At 37.9% G+C, this 25,282-nt stretch overlaps 1 protein-coding gene across 23 annotated transcripts in view; it reads right to left on the bottom strand.

The window, feature by feature from the left end:
• The window catches only part of EPB41L2 (erythrocyte membrane protein band 4.1 like 2), a 202,950-nt gene that overhangs the window by 3,201 nt on the left and 174,467 nt on the right, over positions 1-25,282 (bottom strand). For 11 of the 23 annotated variants that reach the window (XM_076002942.1, XM_076002949.1, XM_076002950.1 and 8 more), the window contains 6 exons: positions 24,460-24,513; positions 23,695-24,258; positions 21,564-21,686; positions 19,680-19,775; positions 17,896-17,976; positions 13,580-13,693 (listed from right to left, as the gene is read on the bottom strand). In XM_076002942.1, the coding sequence (XP_075859057.1) occupies positions 13,586-13,693; positions 17,896-17,976; positions 19,680-19,775; positions 21,564-21,686; positions 23,695-24,258; positions 24,460-24,513 (1,026 nt within the window). In that variant the 3' untranslated portion in view covers positions 13,580-13,585. The remainder of the gene's footprint in view (positions 1-13,579; positions 13,694-17,895; positions 17,977-19,679; positions 19,776-21,563; positions 21,687-23,694; positions 24,259-24,459; positions 24,514-25,282) is intronic. The other 12 variants (XM_076002953.1, XM_076002956.1, XM_076002954.1 and 9 more) reach the window with 5 other exon arrangements.

The following is a 25,282-nucleotide window of genomic DNA, read 5'->3' as shown; positions in this document are numbered from 1 at the left end:
AAAAAAAATCAATGGAGAAAACACAAAGTCTTTTTTTAGGTTAGAAATTATAAAAAGAAATGTGGGGGACAGTGAGAGGAAATGCATAAAACTACCAATCAAATTGGACTTGGCAGTTATATGAGCCCTTCAGTCTTGTTACCTATTCTTATTCTTTGAAAGCTGGTATTAATGTCTCTGTTTGTTTGCTTAGAGAATGTGAATCATTTATTGAACACAGCTGCCATTTTGCCTAGCCCAGCTTAGGTAACAAAATGAACCTTCTGATGTTATCAGGGCCTGAAAACCTACAGAGAACAACGTTTAAGATTCTATTCTCTAACTCTCTGTCACTTTACTTCTTTGAATCTGTTTTCATCAAAAATAAAAATTTCACTTTTTAGTGAGTCATAAATTTGTAAAGGAAAGCTAAAATTAAATTTGTTTTAAAGTTATTATAGGAAATAAGGAGTATATAGAAATTGAAGGAAATAGATCTTTATCTCAAAAAACTTCAACATTTACTAAGCTAAATATAGAGAAAAAGACATAGTTACTCATGTAACCTCAAATATAATTCATTCCCATTTATTCATAATCAAACTACTAGAAAGTATAATAAACTAATTTTTTTCTGATAAGTATCATAAATGATGACCTTGATGTACGCTTAGGATTCCAGATTTCAAAATGAAAGAAAATTACATTTATTTTAATGTTAATGCTAAAATTAAATTTATTTTCTTGTTCTTTAAAAAGCAGATCAAGTGTAACTCTGAGTTCACTAGATATTAAGTGTGTCAAGAACACCCTGGTGCCTTATTGCTGTGAATGAATAAGGAACAACTTATTGTATGAAGATTTTAGTTACACATCCACGTATCTTTTTTGACTGCTTCATGCACTTAAACATACGTAGAAATGTATTCCTAAATACAAAACATTTAGCTTTTAAGTCAGGAAGGGAAAAGACAAAGCTAGAATCACCCATGTCATTGCTACACAAGCATCGGATACGTTACACTTTTCTGTCCTCTGGCATGTATTTGTGAGAAACAAACTTAATATTTAACAATTCTTTACAGATTAGATTTCAAATCTAAATGATTCATCACATATCCCAACCAAAATGAAAATTAGCACTGGTTCCTCATGTAAGAGCTATAAAAGTTTCAAGAACTCTTTCTTTTAAAGCTTGAATTCTACCTCATATTCATAGAAGTCTGGACATCTTTACTTTGCCAATACAAACCAACAGGCATTAATCATAGGCATTAATTCACCCTGCTTCCACTTTTACATCATAAGGTTAGCCTTGAATTTGGATAAGATCATAGTTGTTAAGTACGTGGATTATACTTTATGCATTAGAATTGTGGTCAAGTCAACAAAAACAAAAACACCCAAACCACTGTTTCTTTCCCATGCTTCAGTTTCCCACTCCTAGACTATACAATGTCAGTAAACATTTCTAACCACTATAGTCACATTCCCTAGCCTGTGTCCCCCTCTTTTGGCCAATGTGAAAATATGTCAATGTGGCTATTCTTCATCTAATCACAGGCCTAATTCTATGTGTAAGTTCTCTGAGGATACATGCTGGTTGTATATCTTGCCTTCAGCCCTCACAGAGGATTCAGAGTTCTTATTGATCTTTCTCTGTAAGCCCAAAGAGCAGCAGTGAAACAAGTGAAGTTCACACATAGTAGTTCTATGATTTCATCTGGAAAGGACAACCGTGGAGTTTCCAGAGACAAGGGGCTCACATATGGATCTCAATCTTGAGAGTGCTCTACTCTAGAAACTGATTCAGTAAATTGACTTTAAAAAGCCTTTGATACAAACCACTGGAAACACTGCATTTAAGTGGTAAAGTACTCAATCACAGAAAAGTCTCCATAAAAATGCAAAAATATAGCATTTTTCCAAAATACAAGAAAACAATAAAAATAATAATGCAAGGAAACATTTCTTCAGATTAATGAATATTCAATTACTACATAACAGTATAATCAGAGATTATGAAAATAGGAATAAAATATATATATAAATAAAAATGAGGTCCATGTGTGAGGTGTGAAGTTCAATTTTAAGTATGATACTTTATGAATCTGACAATTATTTCTAATGCCAAATTTTCATTTTATTCTTTAATTCTCAGTTGGCATATTTAATTTTAATTTTTAAACAGAATCTCCATGGTTTAAATTATAAGACTCTTAGAGTAAAAAATGCAAGTATATTAAATTTCCATTTGGTTATTAACCCAGGAAATACTGAATTCTTAAAATGTTTATATTACCACTATAATATAGACAAAGTATGGTCTGCAGATCCTGAGGACTGCCAAGACTCTTTAAGGAAATCGGAGAGTCAAAACTGTTTTCATAATCATATTAAGACATCATTTGCCCTTTTCAGTATGCTGACATTTTCACCAATGGTACAACAACAATGGTGAGTAAACCTGCTGGCATCTCAATATACATAGGTCAAAGTGATGGCATCAAACTTTACTAGAAGTTGCCTTATTCTTTGCCAGCATGCACTCGCGAGGAAACAGTAATTTAGGTTCGCCTAAGGACATCCTTGATGCAAAAGGAAAAATATTAATTTTCTTACATCTCAACCCTTGAGTACATGTCTTTTTAGCATTCCATGTGATGAAATGGAAAGTACGCATATAACACTCTCGCTGTACACAGAAGTATGACCACATGTAGAGGAAAAGTATTTGTATGAATGTTTGAATTGTAAGCTGAAGCACCTGCTTTTTTCATAAGCCATCTTTTCTTACTTGAGAGAATTGATGACAGACAAACTATGTTACTCAGTGTGGATACAAGGCTGGTCTTTTCTTGTAAATGAAGTGAGCCTGCCACTTTGAGAAAAACAATTGACAGTTCCTGTTGTCAATGACAAAACCGAAGCTTTTAGGTGAAAATTAGAATTTTGGAAAATAGTATTTCAATCACCATGAGTGATAGCTTCCCAATATTTTGAGACTTTTCTCATGAGATCAGTGGCAACCACCTTTTATTGTCTCAATCATTTTGCCTTTTCCAGGATGTCATATGGTTGAAATCATACAACATGTAGCCTTTCCAGTCTTCTTTGACTAAGTGACTATTTTTAACTTAATATTTTTCAAACTTGTCAGTTTTGATTTCCATTATGATAAATTTCAGCAACTATAACTCACATAAACAAAAGCTCCTTGGGCTCTTCAATAATTTTTAGGAATGTACGGTGGTCCTGAGAACATTTATCCACTATCTCTGGCCTTGCTGTTTTCTTTCTCATGGATATTTGTGTATCTGCTAAATAGTGGGGGAAAATTAAATCTAGTGGTTTATTTTCCTTTTCAGTCAAATGAAGCTCAGTTCCTGTTCTACAAATACTTCAGCAAAATGCTTTTGCTTTTCCTGGTTTGCTGAAACTCGTTAATGCTGTTTGGAGCCCCCACCTCCTCACAAGGCTCTTCTGTGGGCCCTGTAAGGCCTGTGTCTCCTATTTAGGCCTTTCTGGACTGCGTTGTTCTGCTCAAGTCCTGTCTCCTTTGAATGAACTATATTGCTCTCGAAGGCCTAAACACTACTGCAATTTTACTACGAAGAATAACACAGGTACTGAGCTCCATTTGACTGAAAAGAGAAAAAAAACATTATATTTAATTTTTATAGATTTTCATATATGATATTTCACTCCTAGTTTTGCTTCCAAGTTATATTCAGTTCTACTCTTAAAGATAGAGGTGTCTAGTTCAGTTTCCCCATTAACGATTACCTGAACCACAATAATGGTTTCCTTACAGAGGACTTCATCTAATGTAGCACTCTTGAAATCAAGCCTACACACCACTGATAAATTATATTACTAAAGGACAATGCTGCAAATGCTGTTCCCATACTGGAATACCCAATGCAATGACCTATAAAGCAAATCCTAAACTTAGGTAGACATGGCATGTAAGAACTTCTGAGGTTTTCCTTCTACAGATCTTTCCAGATATGCTAGAAATAGGACACAGGGTGACAATGTACGTTTGTTCTCCCTGGTATCCATCCCACTGTTTTCCACATGCTCCTTCCTCTCTGCCCAATCATCTTCCAACCATCTTCATGCTTCTCAGTGCTTTGCACAGATGAGCTTTCCTGCCACCTTTTGGGGGAGGTTTTTCCTGGTCTGCCAATCAGAAGAGTTTTTCCTGTCAACTTTCACAACCCTCCCAAGAAGAATAAGCATAAAAGAAAGAAGCTGGCTGTCCTGAAATACTATAAGGTGGATGAGAATGGCAAAATTAGTCGCCTTCATCGGGAGTGTCCTTCAGATGAATGTGGCGCTGGAGTTTTTTTATGGCCAGCCACTTTGATAGACATTATTGTGGCAAATGTTGTCTAACTTACTGCTTCAATAAACCAGAAGACAAGTAATTGTACATGAGTTAATAAAAGACATGAACTAACATTAAAAAATAAAATAAAATCCCAGGCATCTCTTGAAACATACTACTTTTTACCCTAAATGTTCTATGTATGCATGTTCCTATGCCTTTCCCTCTCACACACAACTTTGACAGTCCCTTGAACATAGCAGGCTAATAATATGTATTAATGAATCCATAAGTGAAAGTAACAGGGACTAATTTGTAATATAAGATTGAAGAATAAGAGCTTGGGGGCAGAGCAGGGAATCCAACAGAATTGCATTACAGGGCCGGGCGCAGTGGCTCACACCTGTAATCCTAGCACTCTGGGAGGCTGAGGTCGGAAGACCACTTGAGATCAGGAATTCTAGACCAGTCTGAGTAATAGCAAGACTAAAAACAGAAAAAAATTTGCAGAGCATGGTAGCATGCACCTACAGTCCCAGCCACTCAGGAGGCTGAGGCAAAAGGACTGCTTGAGCTCAGGAGTTTGAGGCTGCAGTGAGCTATGATGATGCCACACTGCACTCTAGCCTGAATGACAGAGCAAGACTCTTGTCACCAAAAAAAAAAAAAAAAAAAAAAGAATTACATTATGTTTCTAGGATGAAAACACTAATCCTCATTTTCCCCATTACTCTCATCCACCATTTTAAACATCAGATACATTTTTCTGTTCTCTTTTGTTGAATAACACTATCCATGATATCTCAGGAGGACTTTTATGTCTTTCAAAAACTGGAACACTCAAATCTCTGATGGTACAACATAGGTTTCTGAGAGTAGTTAATGTTTGGCCCTAAAGCTAATATGATCTTCTGGCTCACTCTGCTAGGTCAAATCTTGCAGGATCTTGATATGAAAGCTTTCCAAAAAGTTGTAAAGCTTCTTTTAAATAATGAATGAACTACAGAAAGGTTACACTCAAGTATACTTTATTTTAGCTAAGCTTTTGTCAATCTTAGGTTCATAAGATACCTATGTAGCTATGAGAAAACATTTCTCTGTAGCATTAAATAAAAGCTTAAAAAATACCCAGTAACAAAACCTTCACCTTTTAGAGCATCTTTGAACCATAGACGAACAGAACTTGAGTTTTTGATTTGCTTTTTTCTTAAATAGGAAGGTTAGTGGGAATCAAAAGAATTTATCTCTAGACCCAGATTTCTTACTTATTATCTGAAGAAGCATGGGAAAAAATCACTTTTTCTCTAAAAGTTAAATAATAAGGATAGTATCTTAGACAGAACAAAACACTACTCCCTGCCTTTCTCTCTCTCTCTCACACACACACACACATAATCTTAAGTCATGCTACCTTAATTTAAGGTTTCCCCCTTCACCCCTCCTACCTTACATAGATTAGCAAAGTCCAAGAGAAATATATTGCAAGCAATTAATGTGAGCCACATATGTATTTTAAATTTTCTAGAAGCCACATTTTAAAAAGAAGAAACCTGTATATTAATTTTAATATAGTCTATTTAACCCAATATATCCAAATTATTATTTCGATAAGTGATTAATGCAAAATTAGAGACAGTTTACTTTTTTCCTCCATCTTGGAAATCTAGTATGTATTTTATACTTACACACACCTCCATTTGGACTAGCCACACTTCAAGTATTCATTAGCCACAAGTGGGTACTGGCTACCATCCAGGACAGAACAGGTCTAGATACTCATTTGCTCTAGTACTAACTAAACCATTTTGATGCATGAACAGGTCAATATGTCCTTGCAATGTAATACTCATGAAAACAGGAGTATCTTAAAAATAACACACACATATAAACCCTTGTTTATTAGTTGAAATAGCAAAATTCCCTCCTAATGGTTCTCAAGAAATTTATATGTTTAAAAAATTTTATCAGAGATGTCTAACAGAAAAGTTATTAAGACAAATGACTCTACACTTACCTTTATACATGAATGAGTATTTTATGATTCTTGGGAATAAGTGACCTATGATAAGTTAATCTCTAGGATTCTATTTCCTCATATAAAAGGTTGGAGGAGGCCAGGCATGGTGACTCACACCTGTAATCCTAGCACTCTGGGAGGGAAGCAGAGGCAGGAGGATCACTTCAGGCCACAAGTTCGAGACCAGCCTGAGCAACAGCAAGACCCTATCTCTATTAAAAACAGAAAAAATTAGCCTGGTGTAGTGGCATGCACCTATATTCCCAGCTACTTGGAGGGCGGAGGCAGGAGGATCGCTTGAACCCAGGAATTTGAGGTTGCAGTGAGCTATGATAATACCACGGTACTCTAACCAGAGCAACAGAGTAAGATTCTATCTCAAAAAAAAAGGTTGTGGGGGAAAGAGACAAAGATGCTCTATATACAGTTTAAAATTAAATTTTCTTGAAATCTCCATACTCTTAAATACATACACTGGAATAACAGGGTAACAAAGCTCATAACTTCCACTCCCACCCACCTCAGAGCCCAGTGGGTGACATACAGGAGTGGGAGGAGGGGCACCAAGGACCTCAATACGAGACAAGAGGTGTAAAGAGCGATGGCTCTGTGGAGACACAGAAAGGTCCTCTGGTCTAAGGCTGGCCGTTCTTGCTTAGCTTCTGCACTGTAGCCATGAGGGAAAACATATGCCATGTTGTCAGAGCTTCTGATTTTTCTAAAATTGCTGGATATCTTCTAATTTTAAGCATTAATTATTTTTTTTTTATTATTTTTATTTTTTTTTTGAGACAGAGTCTCACTTTGTTGTCCAGGCTAGAGTGAGTGCCGTGGCGTCAGCCTAGCTCACAGCAACCTCAAACTCCTGGGCTTGAGTGATCCTTCTGCCTCAGCCTCCCGAGTAGCTGGGACTACAGGCATGTGCCACTATGCCCGGCTAATTTTTTTTTTTTTATATATATATATCAGTTGGCCAATTAATTTCTTTCTGTTTATAGTAGAGACGGGGTCTCGCTCTTGCTCAGGCTGGTTTTGAACTCCTGACCTTGAGCAATCCGCCCGCCTCGGCCTCCCAAGAGCTAGGATTACAGGCGTGAGCCACAGCGCCCGGCCTAGCATTAATTATTAATTCAAATTTTTTGACATACTGTTTGGGCCTGAAACCAAACCAAAACAAAACAAAACAAAATTCTGAATATGGCCTGCACGTCTCCAGTTGGTCAATTTATCTCGCCCCTCTCACTCTTTTTTGGTACCATTTAAAATCCTTACTAATAATAAAAAACTGGGGGGAAATGTAGCATTTGTGATTAGGGTTAGTAACTTTAACCACTCTGTAAGAAGAAAAAAAGATAATAAACACCAGAATAGAAAAATAGACAAAGGACACAAACTGTCAATTCAAAGAAATGCAAATCACATATGTGGTGCCCACACACATGCGTGCGCGTGTGTGTACATGTGTATTCCAATATCACTAGCAATAAAAAAAATACGATGAAAAATGCTCTTTCCTCACAATTAAAAAACTGGAGAAATAAGTGCTCTTTCCTGATCACACTGGCAAGGATTTTTAAAAACGTCTTATAATATTTAGTGTTGGCAAGGGTTCTTCGCAAACTGCTCATAGGAGTCAACATTGCAGAATCTTTAATGAGGGCAGTTTGGCAGTATGTCAAAAACCCTTGATGGCATACCAACCCAAAGTTTTAAAGATATTTGCCCTAGAGAAACAATGAGATCAATACGCAAAAATGTACAAACAAATATAATCTCAGTAGCTATGTGATAATTGTGAAAATTGAGGCATGATTTAAGTGCCCATTAATAGGGCTATATAATAGGTAAACCATTACGCATCCACTCACTGGCTGCTGAAAAATGATGAGGTAACAATAAGGACAGATATCTACAATGTCCTGTTAAGTGGAGGAAAAAAAGCAGGATGTGATTCGATCACTACACTAGCCTATATAAATAGAAGGGTGTGTGTGGCTGTGAGTGGAGAATATACATGTGTGTATATTTGTGAGTACACACACATACACTGTTAGAAGACATTACCCTTGGGAGCAGAGGACTTATTTATGGTCACTGACATTTTCTACTGTCTTTCCCTATTAAAACATCATAATCTCTCTTTTATTACCAGAAAAAAAAAGTTGCATTTGAAAAAATAATAATGGTTATGTCCAAGAGCAATCCCTGAGGAATTAGTGACTACCTGTGTTAAAACATGCATGAGGCAGTGGCAGCCAGCACCTCTTGTGCTGGGGGGTTCGAATATATTATAACTGACTGATTGATAACATCTGCCATATTTATTAATGTTACATTAGAATATTCCGTAAGACTTCAGAGTGAAAACTGGCTGTGCCAAAAACTCACTAAACCAAAACTGGCTTTTTATTTCTATGTAGAAGCCTTCATTTTAGGTGTCATTAATCTATATTGAAACCTAAGCTATAAAAAGAGGCTAATTTTAGGTCTGAGACTAGCACAACCAGGCAAATAGAATAAAACAAAAATGCAACACACTTGATATGCCTGAAAAATTCCAGTCTCCTGAACTGAACATAGTCATTGAGAAGTCAACAGGTTTGTGATTCTCTTTAAAGGTCAGGGGTGGTGCTTGGCAGGGCCCACATGCAAATGAGTAGCTCACAATTAGCTACAGCTCAGTTCAGCCAACATGGTTCTTTTCTTTTTTTCTCATCAAGCCATTTATATAGCTAATGTTAATTTCCTGTTTGGCTTACGAGTTCATGTTTTGAAACCCTGCACATCATCATCCTGACTCTTGAAATGTTGGTTTGAACCCAAGTTTTGTCTTGTTTAGGAACTGGTGTTCATGTACGCACAATGGTACAGAAAGCAACACTATTGATTCAGTTATTCATTGTGGGTTGGGGCTGGGGCCCAGGGCTTATCTAAGAAGTTCAACAGAGTAGTGGATTGATCGGGTTTTATTAATCACCGCATTAGCTCCAATAGCTCCACAACACCTAATACTCTCCATCTTCTCAGATGAAGACAGGCAGAGCTGATGGTAGAGCAAAGGGCCTTGTTACTGTGTTTTCAGCTTCTTAAAAGCACTGTGTAAAATCCCTGTGTCCTCAACCTGCCACAGGGCTCCCTCCTGCCTGCCTGAAGCAGCTCTGATGACAGCCCCAGGTTGGCTTCTGTACCAATTCCCAAAGACATGTCTCACTGGCTTTTCTTCCATATTTAATCCTGGATTATTCTTCGCTCTTTCTTGAAGTTATCTTGTGTGACCTCCTTTCTCCCTGTTTTTTCCCTGCCCCCTGATTTTCCTTCTTCTCTGTCCCCCAGGCCTCAAATCTCCAAGTGGCCCTGGAGAACACCACCCTCAGAAGCCGGTTATGCTCTCAAAGCTCTTGTGCTTCCTAGACCTCTCCACTTCGACATATTATGAGCATCTAAAACTCAACAACTCTGGGGTAGAAAATCTCAATTTTTATTTGACTCCTAAGGGCAAAAAAGGATTCATTGCTGACCTCTGTAAATTCTATTATCATTCCTAGGTTAAAGATGACAGCACTGAGGCACAGACAGAAGACCTGCCAAGGTCACACAACTAACAGATCTGAACCCAGCAAATCTGCTATGCTACACTCCCTCTTAACACTCACACTGGTGAACTTCCAATTAATTGTGTCGTGTGTGTGTGTGTGTGTGTGTGAGAGAGAGAGAGAGAGAGAGAGAGAGAGAGAGAGAGAGAGAGAGAGAGAGACTCACTTCCAAGCTCCTCTAGAATTCCTGTGACACCTGGTCCCTCCTACAGAAGCACAGAACGAAACCTTCGCCTTTGCTTTAAGATAGCCAAGCAGAAAAGACTGACAATACTGCACATGACACATGATAAATGAAACTCATGTATGCCACGATTCAAATTACAAGTGCCACCACCAAATCCTTTGCCCAAGACAGAAACTTTAGTGTGATGTGTGATTCTCCTCTGCTCTCCACCTTTCTAACTCACTAATTTTCATAGTCCCACACCGACAGTCACCAACTCACTAATTTTCATAGTCCCACACCGACAGTCACCAAGTCACAAAACTTCACCTCTTTACCATCTCTTAAACACATGAGCAGCATGCCACAGCTATGAGGACAGTCAGCCTCTTCAGCTTGCCTTAGAAGACTCTTTCAGATGGGGCCTCTCCTCCAACACCCCCAACCATTCTCCTACAAGTCTCCTGCAACCCAGTTCCATCTGATGTTGCATTGTTCCTCAGTGTCAGATTCGATGCTTCTGGTCCTGCCCAAAATGTCCCCCTCCACTCCTTTATTCCTAGCGCTAACTCCTACTCACCCTGGGGCTTAAGTGAGAAGCCATCTCTGATGCCCTATTCTGATTTAGAGATCTCTCCCCTTTTAGTTCCCACCACACGAGGTTCAAAACCTGGAACTCTATTCTGCTACCACTGATTTATCATCTGTGGTCACAGACCTTATTTCATTTGATAGTTCCATGATGAAACAGTAGATGATAGCCAACAGGTATATCACACATACCTGTATGATGAATAAAATGAGTGACTAAATGAACAAACACTCCTCTGTCATTTCATCCTTTGCTAGCTGCTCACTGCTTTCAGATGAAAAGGAGGCTCTGTCTATTTTTCACCCTACATCAGTGAGAACTCCAGGAGCCAGAAAGGCTCGGGGAAGTCTGGGCTGGGAGAGCTCGTGGTGTCGACTGAGGCAGAGTCATGAGCTCCCTTCTCCTGGGACCACACCACCAAGCCTGGAACCCTTCTCCTTCCAGATCACGACTGTTTGGGGACACCATTCCAGTGGTGACAAGGTCAGTAACAGTTTGTGTCCATGTGAGGGCTCATAAATATGCATTTGGGATAAACTGGCAAGAGGGGAGTAGACCTTGAAAGGACATAAGAAAGTTACAAAGATTTAGTGCGGCACTCATCTGAAGCATGCTTTCTTTTTAACAGAGTTGCATTTAGCTCCTCTCTGCCTCACAGCTGGCTGCCACCAGCTGAGAAAGGTGGACTTGGGAGGGTCATCCTCCTCTGCAGGTTATTCTTTGACCATCTTTCTGTATGTTCCCCCCTCCCCCCTCCTTCAAAACTTGATCAAAAGCTCAGAGCTACTCCAAGGATGAGGTCAGGTCAGGGGGAGAGCTTTCTGTGCCTGAAAAAGGGAGACTAAGAAGGTACATTGCAAATAGTCCCTCTCTTGTCTGATGTTCACGTATTGTCCTGGTCCTGCCCTTTGCCTCGGCCCACCTGCTGCCTCTGCAGAATCCTGGCAGAGCAGCCAGACTGTACCTGAGGCAGTGGAAACACACTCTTCCCAGCTCTGACCTTCACCAGCAAAGGAAATTTTTTAAGAGCAAGCTGCAGCCAGTGGGGGGTGGAGATGCTAAATGACTTTGAGACACTAAGGTTGTTCCTGCTCATCCCTCAGATTTCAAACTCGAACTTTGTTTCTCAAGTCAAAGGTTACATTTATGATAGGTCATGTCCCCTATTTTGTTCTCTTGTAACACTGTTTCCTTCAGAGTGCTTATCAAATCTGCAATTACACTTTGTTTATTTGTTAATATTCACACCTCCTTTCCTGGCACATCTCAGCCTATCCTTCCCTGAGGAAGGGGATCATGTTTGTTTTGTCTATCGCTGAATCTTCAATGCCTAGCCCTGCCCTAGCATATTTGGGAATTCATTAAATATTTTTTGAATGGATAAACTAATCTTTCCACATTTATCTAGTTTGCTCACCTTATATATTTGATATAAGTTTACACTTTAATTTCCTGAATCTGTTTAACAAGGATGCTCATAAAAGTTAGCCTCTTCAAAAGTTCAGGCACACTTCAAAAGTTTTATGTGCGTGTTTGTGTATGTATGTTCACTGCAAAAATGAATATAAGGTGTCAGGATTAACTGATATAACTAATGCATTTAAAAACTTATCAAAATGCCACAAGGGAAGATAGAGATATTAGTAATGCTTACAGTGGTTACTAATTTTTGTCTTACATTCCTGATTAAGAAATAAGGGACTGATTCTCAAAATTGGGAGGAAAAATATCCAGTATTATCAACTTACATTTGTATACATTAGATTTTCTCATTCATTATCATATTATATCCTAACAATAAGTCCTATGAGTTAGGAAAGGTAGATTGTTCCATCTCAGTGACTTTCCAAATATCAATAATAGTTTTATATCTGACAAGGTTATACATAGCACTAAGTCTTCTGGCTCCAGAAGATTTACCAGAGCATTCTGGTAAGAATGTTCTCAGCCCTCCATATATCAAACCATCAGGGAAATACACCTCAAAGATAAAAAGATCAACATTCACATATACCACAGCACATTTATTCAGGCAACTGGATATTTTGGTTTTGCTAAAATTTTGAATGATTGCTACTTACTAGTCCATTATATATCTTGTATTGCAAATAGTAGCCAAAATATAAGGAGTCAGGTTGCTAGATATAAGATTAATATGGTAAAGCTAATAATATTAATGAAAGACACATTATACAAGTAGAGAGAGACATTGTATGTTTATGGAAAAGAAGACAATACCATCAAGATATAATTTACTCCATAATGAACTACAGCATGGATCCAATTCCAATTAAAATACCACAGGGTTTACTCTTAGAACCTAGCAATCTAATTCTGAAATTTATATGGAATAGAAAGAGCCTAGAATGAAGAAAAAGAACACAACTGGGGGTGAAAGGATGTCCTACCAGATATCAAGACTCATTATAAAGCTATAGTAACTTGAACAAAATGTTTAACTTTCATGTAGTCAAAGCAATCTTTTTCTTTACGGTTCATTCTTTGATATACAATTCTTAATTGTCTAGATATAAAGGGTTTAGATTATCTCTTCCTTACTCCTCCTACGATAAAAATCTAGGGTTATAGCACTTTCCTCAAAGAGTCTGTGAACATCAATTAATATAACTTATACTAATGTGCCTGATAAATTGTAAAGTAACATATAAATGTTAATTGTTAGCAGCCCCTCAAAAATCACAGTTATTGACACCACATACCCATCAGTTCAGAGTTTATAATTATATGCACCTGAGCAAATGCACTTGGGCATAATAATAGCTGAAAAATTAATATCCTACAGGAAACAGAGACACTGATAGAATTGCCTTTCATATCCCACCAGAGGTTCAGGAGCACAAAACTAGCACAAGAAAGGGCAGGGACGACGCTTGCTTACCTGACTTTAGTCTTCCCCTTCCTCTGCCAATTCTGTCTCTTTGTGCACCACCACTCTCGTGACTGACATGTCAGGGTGCTGCTCTCGGGCCTCTCTGATCGCCTGAGCCAGCGCCTGCCAGAGCCAGGAGAAGGACAACTGTCACTAAGGAACAGGCTCCACCTCAGGGTGGCAAAGCACATGCACGCTGATCAACCCAGACTCAACCTCATGCCCAGATGCTCTTACTTCATTTGAGGAAACAGCAAGATTTGAAATGGGCCCATTGCTCATGTCAGAGAATGCTTCTCATTTTCTAAAATTTCCCAATCCTCTAGTCCACTTCCAAATAATGATACATACAGAAGAAACATGTTGGCTTTGATCCCAGGCTTATGCTCACGGTGAGATTTGGAGAACACACTTCTCTGAGCCTTAGCATTCTTACCTGTAAACTGAGACTAATGTTGAGGCTGTAAAGACCATTTTAAGGTTTCCTGGATGAACTGAAGTAATGATGTAAAGCGGCTAGCATACAGCCTGATCTAGACACTCAAGTGATACTAGCTATCAGTCAGCTGCCTGAAGCTCCAAGGCAGGGGTCCTCAAACTTTTTAAACAGGGGGCCAGTTCACTGTCCCTCAGACTGTTGGAGGGCTGGACTATAGTTTAAAAAAAACTATGAACAAATTGCTATGCACACTGCACATATCTTATTTTGAAGTAAAAAACAAACGGGCAAAAACACCCACATGTGGCCCATGGGCCGTAGTTTAAGGACGCCTGCTCCAAGGCATAGGGCCAGGCCTTGCTCATCTTTGTCCTCTTAGGCTCTCAGTAACTGTCTGAACTAAAATGTTTGCTAAACTAAAATACTACAGGAAAGATATCCATAAACTTCTAGGGCAAAGAACTAAAAGAGCAGTAGCAACAACACAAAATCAGGAGAGCTAAAGAACAAAAATAAGATTCTAAAGTACAGCTCCCTATTTTATAGCTGAAAAAACCTAGGGCACAAAGGGTAACAGAGCCTTGTCCAGGATATCCAGCCTGTGAGTGGCAGGGCAGGGGTAGGACCCAGGGTGCTAATGTCATGGTTCATGGTCTCTTCTCTGAATTGGGCAACAATAAAGCAGAGTTTATTATCTGTGTTTTAACAGAAAGTAAGCTTTGTAAAAGTGTTCTGGCAAAGTGGAAAGATCCTATTTTTTCAGACAGGGAAGATCCTTTTCTTTAATTGTTGATCATTTTATTTTGAAAGAGGTTTTGGGGAGAAAGTAGAAAAATAAAACACCATAGAACAACAGTCAAAGTCTAAGAAAGAATTCTAAAGATATTTTGCAAGGACACAGAATACTGTATCTCCTAAGGAAACTATGCATTTAAAAAAAGGCAGTGCAATTTTTTTTTTTGCTCTGTCACCTGCCTAAGGGGACAACTGCATTTCTTGTTTGCATGATAGTGTCTGTCAGCTATAAGCTTACCGAGGAGAACCTTGAGCCTCATTCCATTAAAAAAAAAAAAAAAAGGTACTGTTTTTATACCAAAATGTGTTTTTTTGCACAGAAGCTTGAAAGACACTTGAGGGTGTTAAATTTGCACCAGGAACCAAACTCTGGTGAGCCACCTGTGTCAGGACAAGAGAGAAATCAGGCATGGAACCAGCTCCAATCTGAGCAGTAGCACAAGTGTTTGTCAAGTGGGGAGAGTGGACAGCTGCAGGGTGGGAGTACAATGGGAGCAGGATTAAGAGCTGGTGCCAGAGGAAGCCAGAAAAGCTTTTCAGGTGTGCTGATTGGGATGGAAATAGGGAGAAGATAGAAAGCACACAGGATTGAAGTTTTACTGTTTTTTTTTGTTCTGAGTGTTCAAAGGAAAGAAGACTGGAACCACCCAAACTGTTTCCTGCATGTTGGTTTGTGGACTCTGTACCGTAAAATGCCAAGGACAAGCTCTGATGGGACCCAAAGGCAGCTATAGATAAACAATCAGATACTTTGAGTTCAGGTCTTCCCGCAATAAACCAGGCCAACTGTTAAAGAGGAAGTATGACTGATGCCCATGAGAAGGTAACATGTGTAAAACACATTTTAATTAGCAAAAAAGGAAGGAAAAGCAAAAACTGCTATAATCATCTTCAAACACTCTGGAATCAGTTTGTTATAACTCCTTTCACTCCATAATATAAGCACTTGAAATTAAATACTATAAAATATTAATTACAGCAATAAGGATTGTTGAGAAAACTCTCATAATGCCAAATTGAGAAATTATTTTATTATAGGAAGAAATACACTCTGAAGAGCAACTGCAGTGTGGTTTATCCCTTCCTGGTAGGGAGCTGAAAGTGTCATGACCAGCACAGGGTGAAGAATCTGCAAAGCAGGTTTGTAAAAAAGCATGCCTCTTTGATTTGCCAACACAAAAGAGGCTTCTTTTTTACTATCTCAGATGAAGGTTTCCTTTCCATTATTAAGATAAGATTCCTTTTAACGTAGGCAAGGAATGAAAAAGGTGTCAATGACAATAAGGTCACTACATGATCAATATCAGTTTTTGACAGGAAAGGGATTCCCTAGTTTAATTTTAAGTAGTTCCATCATCTCATTTACAGGCTTTAAGGAGTAAGTGAACCCATCATGAGCTGCTGATGACAAGCATCCTGAAAGCCACAATCAAATTTACTCAAAGTGTTTTACGCCATCTCACAATTAAACATGAAAAAGTTAAATCTCTATCCTCTTCATTTGGATATCTTACCTCAGTTTTACAAACAGCTGAAACATGACATCATACAAGAGATGCGTGTCTTTGCAGCAATAGCAGTTAAGGCTGCAGCAGCACCATGATTTTTTATGAGTTAGGAATGTGTGCTATTATGGTACTTATATTTCAGATTGTGTTCTTAATGTTTACCTTTGAGAAGAAGTACTACCTAGATTTGAGTTTTCAGGTAAAATAGCCCAAAAGGCAAAAGAACACACATCACATAAAACCTGCTAGAAAAGTAGCCTCAAAGGGCTCAGGATCAGTGGGGAAAGAGGGTAGAAAATATAATGGCTGAGAGACCCCAATTTGCACTTTCCTCCACGCAAAAGAATGTGGACTTCTGTCTCACATGCTGTGGGAATTCAATCGATGCTTGCTGGGAAAGAGTCCCAGAGAAAAAGAGTAAGAATCAGGTTTGCTCCAACTTCAGGTCAGGGGAACTCAAGACTGTCCCAGTGGACAGAATAAATCCTCTAGGGGAAACCAGAGGTGTGGATTCCACATAGGTAATTCATTTTCAGTGGTAAGCAGGCAAGTTTACTAGTCATCTCCTAGGACTCTTAAGTCAAGATTCAGAGTCAGGGCAACTCTCAAGGAATTAAAAAAATATATAATGAATATGTAAGTAAAATCATGCTTATAAAGGTCAAAAAGATTGGGAATACTTTTCTTCTTAAGCATGAAGGAAATCCATTTCTCTCTGGTCATGTAGAGGGAGACTTCCTCAAATGAAAAATTTTTTGTTCTCTACAATTCTTTTTGCTGTGCTCAGTATTGTATTCAGAGCTGTATAACTATCATTAGCTCCTACTCCCTAGCTGAGATGGCCAATTGAATATTTCTTTTCCTTTTCTTCAAGTTGTTATAAAGGAAAACAGCTTGGTCTCCTTTAAATCTGAGTTAAAATCACTCAGAAAAAAAAAGCTGCTCTCAAAGTCTCCAGCAGTTCCATTCATTGCCTGTTCAAAGCCATATACGCTGCCAAACTTAACATTAGAAGCATGATTCTTTCTAAAAATTTTTCAGAATCAATGTAAATTTTCACTTTGTAAAAGACCTTAAATTACGCCCCCCAACCCTGATAATAGTAGTAATTAGGGGGAAACACCTGGTAGTAAAAGGCCCAGCTTTTCCAATGGTATAAAAAATACTTGAAAAGTTCTTGAAAGTAGGATTAAGTCAAGCTTAGAGGCTTTTTCCATTTTTTTGGGAGCCCTTATCATTAAACTGCCATTCACTTGAAAAATATTTGATAACTTGCCTTTAAACCAAGCCCATATGAATACCTAAGGGTTGCCAGAAATCTCCAGATTATTTTGACCCCAACGTGCATGGAAAGCCAGTGGAAAATAAATAGCAAACTAAGTTTTATGTTGATTTAGGGGTAGGAAAGCTGAAAGGACAGGCGGTATCCAGGCTGTGAATTATCTTTCTGCCCTGCTTAGGAGATGGACTTCATCCAGGAGGCACTGGGAGAAAGGGTTTACACAGGGAAGTCACATGACAACAAATGCAAAACTTAGAAAACAAACACCATCAGGTTTAGATCTAGAACTTAAGTTCTTTACCTGGTCATGATCAATATCTGCATCTCCTGTGATCACGATACGTTTCTCAATTCTTGTTTCAGATATGCCACCTTTTACAGTCTAAAGGTCATATATGAGAAGAAGAAAAAATTTCAATCAGTAAAGCATGTTTACACAGTCGGAGAAAGGAGATGGTGCCCACCTAAACCTGCTGACTTTTGTGATGCCACCCACAGTGGCAGAAAACTGATGTTCTAGATAATCACTAAGTGTGATGTGCTTTATTTTTAAGCTCAACAGAGAATCCCATCATTAAAGTTATAGGATCCACAAATATCCTTCCACTGAAAGCAACCCTAAAACTAACTTATCAGAATTCAGATGACATTAAGATAGGACTGATGTCATTTAATCCAAGAAGTTCCATTGGGACAGTCTGTCATAATTTCCTGAGTTTCTTTACTCTTAGTTGGCCAATCTTTGAAAAGAAGAGTAGAAAGAAGAAACATTGGTATTTGTAGAGTTATAAGGAATTCTAACAATTTAGCTGTATGTTTTAGGTTTGGGAAATGTTTGATAAAATAATTTTGACTGCTTAATTCTGGTCACACAAATTCATCTGGTGATTTTGTTCATTTAGTTTAGTGTGATAACAAAAATTGGACTTGAATTTGGTTTAAGGTAAGGAAGATGGGTGAGATTTTTATTAAATGCTTGAGTACAGCTTCCGCATGTAGCTGTGCACATGGACACGGAGCATGGCTGAACAAAGGCTTTGGGGGAGCCTAGGGGAGGGAGCCCCTGGGAGAACTGCCTCACAGGATTAGTGTAAGATGACAGAGCCTGGGCACACTGGATAAGGCTAAGGTGATCATTTGGCTGTTACCTTCTAAACAATGAGCAAATACTGCACGGTCCTGAAAATGCACATAGCCAACCTTTACACTCTGATAAATTTACACACTCAGTAACTAGTGATGGCATTTGACTGTAAGAAGCAAGGCTTATCATTAGCTTTAATAACTAGATATGTTTTTAAGTGAGCATTAATAGCCATTTACATGCCATTTTTTTAATTTACAAAGTTTTTTTTAATTGTTGTTGAAACATGGAGTGGGAAAGGCACAAGGAACACGTTTAAGACCTTTAATCACTAATCATATGTGAAAAGTAGAAGCAAAAGGAAACAGTGGAAAATAAGGCTGGAGTTAGAAATTTGATGACTTTAGTACGTATCAGAATCACCTGGAAACGCCCTAAAAACACTCCCCTGGTTTCAGCAGCTCTGCAGTGGGGCCATAGTATTTACACTTCTAACAAGTCCCCAGGTGAGGCTGAAGCTCCCGATTCAGGGCCACACTAAACATTCAGAGAATGATCCGGAAAAATGCCCCACATCAACATACCACTATTCTTAAATGAAAATTCACATTATTTGAACAACCTGTTGAAAATGTTGAATGATGGCCTTTATCCACTTGCTTCAGTCAGCAGGATTGGTTTCATAAAAGTAGCAGCACAGGTTTGTTTTTATAAAGTTTTTTGTTTTTATAAATTATATTATCTCTGCTCTTAAGGCTATCTTAAGTACAGCTATTCATAACATATTTTTATCCCCTTGCACTTTACAAAATTGCAATTTGATTTACATGCATTTATCAATGGAGCCTAATTTCATAAACACTTTAAATCAAGGCATTTTTATTCCACTTACATTGTCAGTGTATTACTTGTTATTGTGTATAGAAAGAGAGAAACAGTTCAAAAAAGATCCTGTTTGCAACTTACCATCCTCTCCAGAGGATTCCCCTAGATTGCTTTACCTTGGTGATGTGTGTGGTGGTTGTTGTCGACACGGACTCAGCTGTGATGGTTTGTGCGGTCAGTAATGTGCCCGAATCACCAGCCCCGCCATCAATCTTTGGATAGTTGGGGGAAAAATACAAAGTAATGTTTAATTTCCCTTATATTGTCCGAGAGACCCCACCCCTTCAAACACACATCTTTTAAATTCTATGCAGTTGGCAGGTGATATTATCCACCTGTCCTTTACATATTTGCAGTGCTAGTTTACTGTCCAGGAGAGTGTCTGCTATTTAAAACAGAATAAAGATAAAAGGCCAAATGCACATGGAGAAACAAGTCCTGTGAGAAAAGACAAGAGGAGCAATGGAAGGAGAAAGTGGGATTGAAAGCTACAAGGGAATCCTGGCAGAACCTGTCTGAATGACATTTGCAGAAGGCCACGAAAAGAAGTGAAAGATCCAGGCAGAGAAATTTCCACAGTGACAAGAAGTTCTGAGTCTGTTACTGGTTTTTAAGCACAGGCAGGTAAAGAGAGAGAAACATTTTCTCAGATAAGTAAGCAACACAAGCTGACTTGGATTGACTGAACCTGTGTAATTTGGTTATTTGCTTATCTCTAGTAGATAAAAACTACATTGTTCCCCTAATAATTTGTGGGTTATGAATATATATACAGGTACATATATTTCAATATTGTAGGTATGTATGTGCCTCTATATTTATCATATATAAATCCCATGCACATGTTAAAATAGGTTTAACTTGGGTGTTTTTTGATATTGGAAGAGACAGAAGGTTCTAGAGTTTACCAGGGGAAATAATGAAGCAAATTAATAACTTAACATAGTTTATATTAAGATCACCAAATATATTTGCCTTCTGTTTCCTGACACTGACACAAGGAAATAACTCAAAGGTCTGGAGCCTTTCTGACCACAAGAGAAAACCTGTCTCAAACTTGGGTCATGCACCTTTATTTCTTTGAGTATTTACCATGATATAGACACATGAGTAATGCCCCTGCCACAACCATTCATAAGAAATCTATTTGTACTTAAGTGGTATCTTTGCACACATATGGATAGCATAATAAAATAATCTTGAGAAATGTTTCACGCATGCACACATTAAACCTTTTCAAAAAATAATTTGAGAAGGCAATCGTTTGCCATCCTCTACTATGATACAATCCTACCATGAAAAGTTTAATTTCTCAGTAGAGAAAATATTTATTGTATATGTTTTTAAATAGTTCCATTTTGAAATGATGAATACGTTCTTTTTGTTACTCTTAAAGTTAAACATCTTAATGTTTATTTCAAATCTTTACAAAACCAATGTGTAAAAACCTAAAATCGAACACACACATCTGATAATTATTTAGACACATAATATCACAGTTAACATATCAAAGTCCTACAAAAGTCTTCAGAAAATCTCACATGAAGGAGAAGCACAGGTGTGTGTGTGCATGTGTGTTTTACTTATAAGCAAGTATGAGTTGATTGGGTCGGTTTTCATGGAATTTGAGAGGGAAAAGAGCCTAACTCCTTCTAATCCACAATTATATCAGATTCAATAAACTTTGTAAGATGATCTGTTTCTCAATGTTTGTATACAAACATTCTTGGATACATCAGGCCAGAAATGGCTTACAGTAACAGGAACAAGATTGATATTGTCTGTCCTAAATAATCGTATGTATGGTCCTCCTAAAATTACTAGGTTACCAACTTAACTGCAGCTCTCTGTCTCAATCTAAGAGAGCAACACAGCAAATTACGTTATTGCTGAAGTACAGTTATAAAGCCAGAAACATGTCAACTAGGAGAAGAAAGAATGAAAACACAGACATATTAAGTGGAAGAAGAAAACAGTCCACATCTACAGAGCTTTTATACCTGTGGAGACTCATATGTGATGGTTTTGGTCTCAGTTTGGACAATGGGGACTTCCTTGGTGGAGATTTCTGTCCTTTGTGAGGCATCAGAAATTGTTACCATCTCTGTTTTTACCACTGGTGGCTGAGGTGGAAAAGGAAGGGAAAAATAAATTCTAGAGATAATAAAGTAAAAGTGCTTAATGGAACCTTCAAAAATAAGTATAAGAAACATAACCAAACACACACTCATGCACAAAAGAATAAAAGCAAATAATCTAAAACAAGATATAAAAGAAAAATATTCCTTCAAATATATGTGATATATACACATACATATTACACATATATACACATACATATGTACATATATACATATATGCACATATATGAATATATGTATATGTGTATATATACATATATGGAAAATAAACATAACGGCTTCCTACATTATGTTATTCTTCAAATTATGATGGTCTCAAACTACTTAAATGTCAAGCCTAGTATATATTTATATATATAAATATATATATATATATATATATATATATGTTTTATAGAGAGAGAGAGATAGAGTTTAGCTTTGGGCAAATAATAATTGAAAAGAACCAGAATGAACTATGTGAAGTGACCTGCTTCTATTTTTATTGCAGTTTAAAAACCACATGGCTTATGTGAAGGCTCATTGCCTTTACTTGGCACACCAACTAGAGAGACTGAGATTTACTCTTCTCCCCCAAATGCCTTCTGCCTTATTGGCAACAGATATATCATTTTCAGAAAGGATATCTTCAAGTATGATTGTTTTCAATTATACTTGTCTAAAACTTATGTTTCTTCTGTATTACATGAGTTAAAATGCTGTATCTAAAATTATTCTGTTAATATTGCATTAATGCTTTGAATAATTTAAAATATTAAAGGAGAGGTTCTATGGCTTAACAATATTGTAGTCTGCTGAGCATGTATGTTTAATACAACATCAGACTATACCACTACCAAAATACAACAGTATTTTCTTTGCGAGAAAATTCCCAATGGGTGTGACTATTTAAAGAGGAACAATCATATATTAAATGCAGAAAATAATAGTCCAAAGCATTCAAAGACTCTTAAAATATCTTCTCTGAAGTGAAATAGGAAGTTTAAAAGCAACAATAAAAATTCACTTAACTATTTCAAGACAAAGTAACTTCAAGATTTTCCACCTTATCAAAGGGCAAAATATAGAAAAATCCCTATATTGTGGGCATTTAATATCAGAATCAAGAACATTACAATGGAAGTAAACCCGCCCTCAGCCTAACTCTCAAATGAGAGGCACTGTACCTAGTAACCAAGATTTAATCTGAATCTGAAAGGTTCTTTCTTGCAAGGAAAAGGAAAAGACTCATATCCAATGTAGATAACCCACAAAACATATAATCAACTTGCAAATAATCCAGAACTGACATTTGGAAGAATGAAAAGAGAAGGGCATTCTCCTATCATACAGTCTAGCCTCTGGCTGCCTAGAAAGAAAGAAAAGGCTCTTAACCAAAGCATGTAATCCCTGGAATCTGAAAACAGAAATCACAGTGGCATTCAAGAAATAATGTTCTCATCACTGCCGGATACTGCATTCAGAGCACCATGGTAATCAGATCCTGCTGTCATTTCTAAAAATCTGAAGTTGAAGAGTAAGAGAATGAGCCTAGATGTCAAGCCCAATCATAATAGTAGCACACACACTCGCACTGACCATTTTTTTTCAACATTACATATATATTTTTGTAATTAAACCAACAACAAAAAAAAAAGCATTTAGTGTGAGGAAGCAGTGCAACTAAAGACAAAACAGTTGGAAACAACCAAAACATGCAAAGAAAACTTTAACCGTGAAAAGGAAGGAAAAAATGATGTGGTGGTTGTAGAAAAGTTTACCCTAGAGGTGACCCAGTTGCAGTAAGGAAGCTAGAAACCATGAACTGAGCTGAGCTGGCAGAGAATCCATAAAGTGGTGCTTTTCCCCCTTCCTCCCAAGAGAGATAAAAATTAGATTCTTGCTGAAAAAGCTGAAGGAGAATGGGGAGGACAGGAGGAGAAGAAAGGCAGGAGTCCCCCACCTGAGAGATAGCCCTAGAGTTTAGGTCCCACTCGGGACTCCCATTTACCTCTGAACAACAAATAATTTGTGGCAAAACATCAATGTCAACATGGGACACCTCTCCGTTAACTTTATGTTGCTCTTCCTCTGTTTCTTCTCCCACGTCTTGCTCAAGACCGCCTTCATTTACACTCTTCTCTCCAGATACCTTTTGGGCACCTACGTTTTCCTGGATCACTGTTTCTACTGTGATTACACTGGCACCTGCTTGTGTGACTGTGCTGGCTTCGGGCACTGCTTCCTCCCTTTCTACTACCTTGGCTGCTCGGCCGGGCTCTTCCTCCACCTCTTCTTCATCCTCCTCCTGTTCCTCCCTGATGGTGCCCTCGGTCACATGGTGGTGGGGCTGGTACTCGCCCACATCTTCCTCCTCACTCTCACTGCTGCTGCTGCTCTCAGAAGACAGGGAGGTGGAGTCTTTTTGTGTCACAGGCTCCACCTTACGCATCTCCCCAGGACCACTCCCAGGTGAGATCTCTTTACCATTCATTTCTTCTGTGATTACTCTTTCGTCTTTCCCAACCTCTGCCCGCTTCTTCTCCTCCACTACATTCAGAGTCTCATGTGAACTCTGTACAAAAAAGAATGGACGAAGGAAAACAAAAATATATGAATAAATAAAAGCAATGGAAACCCAAATTAACTGATGGCAGATTCATGTCATGGAGAAAAACAAAAGATGATTATGATGGCTGACTGGAAGGGAAGCGGGGAAAACGTGAGGCAATGCAAAACGTCAGGCAATGGTGTGAACATGGAAAAACGGGAGAACCTTAACAGCATCCCTGGCTCCAGTGCAAGGCCCTTCTGACTCGGGAGCACGTGTCTGCAGAACAAAAAGCAACCGAGGACACAAAATCAATACAGTTGTACCTCAACAACCACTGAAACAAACATCTGACACTGAAAAGACAGAATAGCAAGAATGAACATCTACAAAAACCTTTGCTCAAGATCACATAAAGGACAATCAAGACAAATGCCAAAAAGCTTACAAAAAAACAAAACCACAAAACAGCCAACATCATCCCAAAGAGGTAAAATGCTTTTAGTATAGTTATACCCATAAACTCTACTTCTGTAGTTGAAAAGGTTTTAAAAAATGGAATTATACCAAAGTTTACTAATCATTTTAAAGGATACATTTTAAAACTTTTTTAAAACTTCTTCGACAGTTTTGTTTTTAATCAGACTATAAAGCCTTGTCTGGAACTCTGCTTCCTAAATGAATATAGCATTAAGGAGATGGAACCTTTATTTTTTGCTGGTTCTTTAAAAAAAAACAGCTTTAATTTGCAAAATTATAGTTGGCCTCAGCTGGCTATTAACATAAAAATGTTCACTTGAGGAATGGTTATTAACATCCCACTTTGTACTACATCCCACTTTGTAAAGGGGATATTGCACATTAGGGTGGATGTCAATGACGGCTATGAGTGTTTTCTCTCACAATTTAGCTTTTCACTAGCATCTTTAAAATCTGAAATGAATCAAGTTTATTATTTTAGATTCTCATTCCTAACCCTTATAGACATCTACTTCTTGGGAGTAAATTAATTTTTCTAGTTGAGTACTATAGCACCTAAATGTTCAAT

The sequence above is a fragment of the Microcebus murinus genome, chromosome 5 (assembly GCF_040939455.1).
Source record: "Microcebus murinus isolate Inina chromosome 5, M.murinus_Inina_mat1.0, whole genome shotgun sequence".
In the NCBI taxonomy this organism is placed as follows: Eukaryota; Metazoa; Chordata; class Mammalia; order Primates; family Cheirogaleidae; genus Microcebus; species Microcebus murinus.
The sequence above is the reverse complement of the archived record's forward strand: the minus strand, read 5'-3'. Positions and strand labels throughout refer to the sequence as shown.